The 7,923-nt window shown below is 30.1% G+C and overlaps 1 protein-coding gene across 3 annotated transcripts; it reads right to left on the reverse strand.

The window, feature by feature from the left end:
• Positions 1-530: 530 nt before the first annotated feature.
• On the reverse strand, positions 531-7,273 carry LOC134706388 (uncharacterized). Of its 3 annotated transcripts, none has more exons than XM_063565286.1 (10): positions 7,213-7,273; positions 5,927-6,510; positions 5,342-5,465; positions 4,652-4,745; positions 3,430-3,522; positions 3,071-3,206; positions 2,513-2,625; positions 2,167-2,238; positions 1,783-1,876; positions 531-903 (listed from the first exon to the last, which is right to left on the reverse strand). In XM_063565286.1, exons 2-10 carry the CDS (start codon positions 6,441-6,443, stop codon positions 746-748), a joined length of 1,401 nt encoding a protein of 466 aa, XP_063421356.1. In that variant the 5' UTR covers positions 6,444-6,510; positions 7,213-7,273; the 3' UTR covers positions 531-745. The 3 variants fall into 3 exon arrangements, with proteins under 3 accessions (XP_063421356.1, XP_063421355.1, XP_063421357.1); XM_063565285.1 differs by having other exon boundaries at positions 7,047-7,232; XM_063565287.1 differs by lacking the exon at positions 7,213-7,273 and adding an exon at positions 7,135-7,209.
• Positions 7,274-7,923: the final 650 nt, after the last annotated feature.

Genomic DNA, 7,923 nt, shown 5'->3' on the forward strand with positions numbered 1-7,923 from the left:
AGTCAATTGATGCTCAAATAGAAAAAAGGCAAAATAAAGTGCAAATTGAAGAGCATTGTTTTGCCAAATACAGCCAATGCATTTAATGCTTAGTATTTTGAAAAATTTATTAAATTTTGTAAACAGTTCATTTATAATCATAACCAAATCAATGATAATTCATGTCAACAAGAGTAGTGCTGACTCCTGAGCAGGTGGTTATGGGTCATTTGATGCTTGTTGAGAAGTTGACTAATTTTGTAGATCATATTTTTCTGGTCATTTTTACTATTTAAATGTCTTTTTATCTATTCAGGAAAATAACAACAAAATTATGACTGTAAAGCAGACTACAATTTTTCTGACAATTACACAGGATAAGGACTTTAACTTGCTGATCAAATTTACCATGTTCAAACTAGCTCTAGATTTTTTTTCTCCAAAAGTTTGCAAAATATGACAGACATGACAGACAACTTTTGGACAGATTGGTTTAAGATAACTTCTGATTTAAATTAGTGAAATTTGAGAAAAAAATCAATTCATCCAGCTGTTAGATCATGATTTCTCATTTTATTCCATTAAATTTCTCCACCTATGTTTCACATCATTTTCTTTCACACATTTGAAATCAACAAAAAGAAAATACTAGTGGCACAAGTGTATATCGGTTCTTGCAAATGGACCAATGATAAGTCATTCATTGCATGGTGCACTGTATTTGTAATAATATCAATATATAAACTTCATATTCGTAATTCTTCTATCATAACATTTCTTCATAATACATAGTTATAGCTTTATCTACATCCATTTGTGATCTCTCTATATAATATTTAGCAGCTTCTATATTGTCTGTATTTGTCACAACTAGAAAGTCTGTTACTAAAGAATCTATCACTTCTTCTATAGGATCTATATCATCTACAATGAAACAAGACATGCATAACTATGTGTATTGTTATCTATATCATCTAAAATCAAACAAGACATGTAAGACTATGTGTATTGTTATAAGGATAAAAATATTTATTGTAATTTGCAACTGGTTTCAAAACAATTACCCAAGTAAGTTCATCCGATAACATTAACTTTTAACTTTTTTTTAAATGAAGTGTTTTGTCACTTATATCTCCCCATGTACCTCTACATCTATAGATCTATCTGTTGACATGATAAAACTAAATGGAATTGAGAACAGAGTGTTTGTTATAAAATGCATTATATAAAAGTTGCTATAAAAGACAACTAACAATAAATGTTACTGGTATTCAAATCTGTTCAATACAATTTTCAAATTATCTCCCTTTAAAAAAACCACAGCTTAGTCATGTGACAAGCATCTGTGTCAAGCTTTGCTCATTGTTGAAGGCGGTACTGTGACCTATAGTTGTTAATATCTGTGTCATTTTAGTCTCTTGTGGACAGTTGTCTCATTGGCAATCATACCACATCTTCTTTTTTATATTTGCTACAATTGTATCTAATATATAGTAGAAGGCACTACTATAGTCACAATGTCTATACTTAAAGTTATAAAATCATTGTTGTTTTTATTAAAATAGGATAGTACATATACGTAAGAGAAAAAGTGATCAGTTTGATCTGTTATTTCATAACTAGTCATTTTGAAGAAAGTGATTTTATTTAACTTTTACTTTCATCAAATTCAAGTTACAGACCTTTTCTGCAACTGACAAAAAAAACCAGGAAATGGAATAGAAAACCAGCGGAAACCAGCTGTAATAGAGAATAATACTGGGAGATCAACAGTCTATATCAACATGATTTGACAAAGTTTACCTTTATTTGATTGTATGCTATCAGTTCTCTCTTTATGTGATTGTATGCTTCCAGTCCTCTCTTCAATTACCTCCATTGATTCCTTGGCATCACTCTAAAATTACAAAAACTTATCAGTTTATTGTTGTTACATTTGATACAGACTGGTGCCTAGCTTTCAGCTGTATGGACAAAACTTAGATATTTTGTTATTTCATTTCAGAACATTATGATATATTAATCTTCATGGTAATTCAAAAAGTAAAAATAAATTTTCCCCCAAAAAATAAAATACTATAACATAGAAGATTTAATAAACAGAAACAGTTTCTGATACACAATTTCATATGCCATTTCAAAGTTTAATCAAACTATTTCCATAATAATGTATCGCAATATACAAACCTTAGAATCTTGGCTTCCTTTATGAAGTTGTTGTAATCTGAGATATAGGTCTCTATCTTTTCTCTTTTTATCCTAATAATATATAACAAAAATGATTTCAACTCAAATCTTATAAAACTGACATGACCATAGAAATATGCCAAAAGGAGAAGGACAAATAACAGTGGGAACTAGACCTAGAATTTTCTACTGTCTCTTAACTGATCTCTGGCACTCATTTGTTGCATATATTATTTTTAAAAAAGCAATTTGCAAAATGTTCCAAAATCATAAGTTATGTCTTCCATTATATAAAATCATATTATTGCATGATAAGCGCTCATAAATCTAAACTTTCTGTATTTACCTCATCAGGTGGAATATATTCTTCTCCTTTTTCTGTACAGCGTTTCCTTCTGATTGTCTCCCTTATTTCTTCTATCTTATCACTATGGGTATCATCTGTTACAAATGCAGAATCTGAAATCAACCCAAATTTAAGGTGATCTATGTATACCAGTAATTATTCTTTATCTCACGATCATGTATACCAACAAACTTTTATCTTAACTTATCATTGTATTAAAAATTAAGAATTAATTATCTCCCTTCCCTTCTTTTTAGTTATATGATATGATTCCGTTAATAAATGCTGTTTTGAGGAAACTATGTCCATTTTAAGAGAACATATGCTGAATTATTATTATCAAGGAATGGCATAGTGCTCTTCGGCCACTTGGACTAGCTTAGCTAAAATTATCATTTATAACACAGCACTGCTCCATCAGCAAAAAATTGTAATAAACCAGACTGACTTGACTGAATCAATGTTTATGTGTTAAAATCCAGGTAGACAACCTAGTAAAAATTTGTTCTATGTGTATAAACTGAAACCGTGAGTTGCAAACTGTAATGTTAGACTTACTGTCATTGAAAGGACTAGGTGAAAGTGTTTTCAGTTCTTGGTTTCCTCTAGAATCTAGTTTAAATGATATGATATATTCTATCATAGCTCGTCTATTCTCATATATTACAAATTCATTGTAATCTCTAGGGCATCCCTATAAAACATAAATCATTGTTTTGGGTTTATTTAAGATAATATTTTTGTTTGCATTTTCACAAAACCATTTCACTCTGAAGTCTAAAAGTCTAAATTTTGTAAATTAAAAAAGAATATAAATCAAATTTTTTTTTATAAATATACATCTAAATTAGCATTTAGAATTTTTTAAAGAATAAAAGGCTTTTTTTCTATATGTAGGTTCACAAAGTATATCTTACCACAACAGAATCATAAAACCTCCATCCTGTCTTTACATCAGGTTTCTCTGGCTCTCTCTGTAAAGCGGTATCATACTCTCCTTTAGGAAAATGCTGTTAAAAATAAAACAATGATAATGAAACAAACATGGATTGTGTTTGGATTCCTGTCTCACTGATGCTGTCCTCAATCTCTTCTTTAAGGCATCTTGTGATAAAGAAAATTGATAATATTCTCAACAACTCATAAATATATCACTTCTTTCTGGTGCATGGTTTTCACAATTTCCTGGACGTAGTCAGAAGAATCTGATTCACAAACTGACTTTTACATCCAATTAAAGAAAAAAAAATTGTGATTTCAACTTATTTTGTCCAGGTAGGATGGTGCTACATGTAAATGTCTAGGAAAGAATAATTAAACACTTATTTTGATTCTTTAAGAATATCTCTACAATAACCTTAGATTACTCATTATTATTTCTACACAAACCTTAGAAAGATTAATGATATCTCTACACTTCCCCAAGATTCTTTTATGTTAGTATTACAGTTACCTTGATTCTTAAAAGTAAGATTCATAGAGGATATCTCTTCACATAATGTTGATTAGCTTAGAATATATCTGTACATTTACCTTAGAATCTCCAAGAATAACTCTACACTTACCTTAGAATCTCCAAGAATAACTCTACACTTACCTTAGAATCTCCAAGTATAACTCTACACTTTAGTATGTACACTTACCTTAGAATCTCCAAGTATAACTCTACACTTTAGTATGTACACTTACTTACCTTAGAATCTCCAAGAATAACTCTACACTTTAGTATGTACACTTACCTTAGAATCTCCAAGTATAACTCTACACTTTAGTATGTACACTTACCTTAGAATCTCCAAGTATAACTCTACACTTTCGTATGTACACTTACCTTAGAATCTCCAAGTATAACTCTACACTTTAGTATGTACACTTACCTTAGAATCTCCAAGTATAACTCTACACTTTAGTATGTACACTTACCTTAGAATCTCCAAGTATAACTCTACACTTTAGTATGTACACTTACCTTAGAATCTCCTAGAATAACTCTACACTTTAGTATGTACACTTACCTTAGAATCTCCAAGTATAACTCTACACTTTAGTATGTACACTTACCTTAGAATCTCCAAGTATAACTCTACACTTTAGTATGTACACTTACCTTAGAATCTCCAAGAATAACTCTACACTTACCTTAGAATCTCCAAGAATAACTCTACACTTGAGTATATATGACTCTTCTAAATTACTGTCTTTTGCATAATGAATACATTTCAAAGGATTGTCACTAAAATGAATAAAAATAAATATAAGCAACTATCTGCTAATTGCATGATATATATGTTTACAATCATTTGTCTTTAAGACTCTCTCTTTTTGAAGTGTTTTGTCAGATTAAAGTCAACAAATGCAATAAAAGGAGGTCTAATAGGGTGGTCTAAACCCTGGTTCCTGCTTATAGTTTTGTTAGATTCCTGTATCTCGCCTTTCATTGTAATAATACAACTTGTAATTTCAAGTGTCCTGTATAATTTTACTTTCATGAGTCATGCTTAAAAAAATCAGTTGGCCAATTCTGGATCATGCTTAGACCCCAATGAGACCCACATTAAAAAGAAAAGACCAACCAGTAAACAGCAGGAACATTCATTTTATCAAAAAAAATACTTCGACAAATGTTAATATTAGTTAGTGCAGATTTAAAAGATAGAAATTTCTCATCAAATAACATTCTTGATAGAGAAGGAATATGTCTTTTCTTACTGGATTACAATTATCAAACAATAATTTTTCTTCACAAAGCCCTGTCCTTTTCCCTTTATCAGGACTTTTTTAAGATGCAAATTGAGCGTAAAAACCCCATTTAAGTTAAAACATACAAACCTAAAGTAAATTCCTTTTCCAAAGAAGCCCATTCTGCTAAGTCTTTGGTCTAATCCTTCTTCACCAATACGAGACTTGTCCACTTTTGTACCATGATATAAATATTGAATGTTCATGTTAAACCCTGAAAACAATTATCTAGTTCTATAAAAATAGAAATTAATTTACATGGAAAATAGCAGAATTAAATTTTCCTGATCATGAGTTGTTGCCCCCTTTAATAAGAAATCTCAGAATTGTTTGTATGAAAAATCACTTGAATCTGCAAATGTATCACACTATGTAAACAGTGTCTTCAATAAAAATGCATTTAATTTTCAATACAACTTCAATTTTTAAAAACAAAGAACAATAAATGCTACACGGAACACAAAACATTCTTGATAAAACCAACATCTGTCAAAATTGGCAGCAGCCTCATGTCTAAAACTACTTTATATAGAACAATAAATTCAGAAAATTCACATAATTTGCACAATATGCAACTTTTAATGTATTTGGTTGATGATTCAACCTTTCAATTTTTTTATTTTCATTTACTTTTCAGCGAACTGAACCAGGAGAATTTATACTTAAATTACTTACCAAGCTGCCGATGTTTTTTAATATGTTCAGTTTCGGATTTGAATCTGTCTAGAAGATGAATATTTTCTAAGCGCTCTATTTTAGTGATCTGAATACCAACACTTTTCATTTCATCACAAATATGGTCATATTCTTTTTGTCCTGGGGATAATGTCACTATATCATAGATACTATGCTTACAATTACTTGTCCAATTAACAGGGATTCCATTCTCATTGTATGGAAAAGGATTGAATGGTTGTGAATGCTTTGCATTACTTGATGAACATAAATTTCCATCATATAATATTGCTGATTCATCAATATTCTCTGTTAAAGTACAAACACCAAAATTATCTGGTAACCTGTTTGTTTTCCTTAGTCTCTGGTATTCCTGATGTGATATTGTCTCCCTTTGTAATAAATCTTCAAGTTCTTCAGCTACTCTATCTGGACAACTCTCTACTTCCGAAGTACAATTTAATGAATCATTAACGCTGTCTGTTTCTGAGGGTTTAAACCTGTCTTTACGTCTCATTTTTCTTTAATTTTTGTTTGCCAAATTCAACTCTACAATCGTTAATCTGTAATAGCAAGCTTTTCTTCTACAAAGGAAAATATTCTTTTGATATATTTTTTTCAATTTTAAACAATGTAGTTAGTCCCCCTTACTTACATGACTTTAAAACACTAATTTAGAACTTTAAATGGTCAGCTAGTATATCCCAAACAACTGCAGAGAAAAATGTTATCTATTCCTGTTCATAAAAGTTAACATTGTCTTAAACTATTGCACCATGTTTTATATATTCATAGGACATGAAAATATAAACAAAACCAATCACAATCGACTTTCACAGTATATACCCATGAGGCAAGCACCCCTCTGTGCACTGACTTTATTCAGAGTTTGAATGATTCTTTTTATAATTTATTGGGGTGTAAACACAGTAAATGTAAGTACATAGACTAAGGCATATGTTATACAAAGAAATACAGTTCCATGTGTCTGAGTTACCAGTTAAGACAGAAATCTTACATCTACTAATTTAAAAAGGTGTCAGAAATTAGATCTGTCTATAAAGCTAATCGTTAGGTTTCTTACAACAAGTTTCATGATAGAGATGGATTTTTTTTATACCTTATGCCACAGGCACTTGTTTCTATGAGTGTAATAACAAATTGTTAAAGGAAGCCTGTGATCGCGTCAATTGATCTTTGACATATACTTGTCCACAATTATAATCGATCCTCAAACAGTCCCTTCAACAAAAATATACTTTTCCCCCCTGTAAATCAAACCCTACGTTTTTCTACTTTCATTTCTTTAATTTGTAATTTGACATCCGGTTTCACTTTCGTTTTCACTCATGGACTCGACCCTTATAAATTTCGACCCATCTGCAAGTAGGAGAGATGACTCCCAGAACTGATTGTTTATGTGCATGCATGGAATTGTTGAAAATTAAAGAGAAAGAGAGAACGAGACATAATCAATATACACATAAATTACTAATACAAATACAAATACAAATACAAATACAAATACAAATACAAATACAAATACAAATACAAATATTTGTATTGGCACAACTTGTAATCATTATGGTCACTCACTATGAGCCATTACTAATAAATGGTTAAGATCTATGGCATTACATATAATTATATTAATTATTGACATGGTAGAATGAAAGGTTACATGATAACATATCATGCTAGAATGAAAAGAACCATTTTTATGTATCATATAAGTTCACTATTTCTTATATTTAGCCGACACTCTGATATAAAAGAGGAAGACAGTCTAAGTATTAATCCTGAGCTATTGTTAACCAATAGAGATTTTTTTTCTTTAATCAGTGGTAATGTTACGCTATATTTCAAATATAACATTTATTTCATTTTCTAATATTTCTCGTTTTCGATAAATCTATTACATTGTAATAAGAAATGTTTTCAGTCATCCTCAATTTCCCCATTTTTACAGAAAGGACAGTATCTATCCTCTCTAAGAG

This window comes from Mytilus trossulus, chromosome 2, assembly GCF_036588685.1.
Source record: "Mytilus trossulus isolate FHL-02 chromosome 2, PNRI_Mtr1.1.1.hap1, whole genome shotgun sequence".
Classification (NCBI taxonomy): Eukaryota; Metazoa; Mollusca; class Bivalvia; order Mytilida; family Mytilidae; genus Mytilus; species Mytilus trossulus.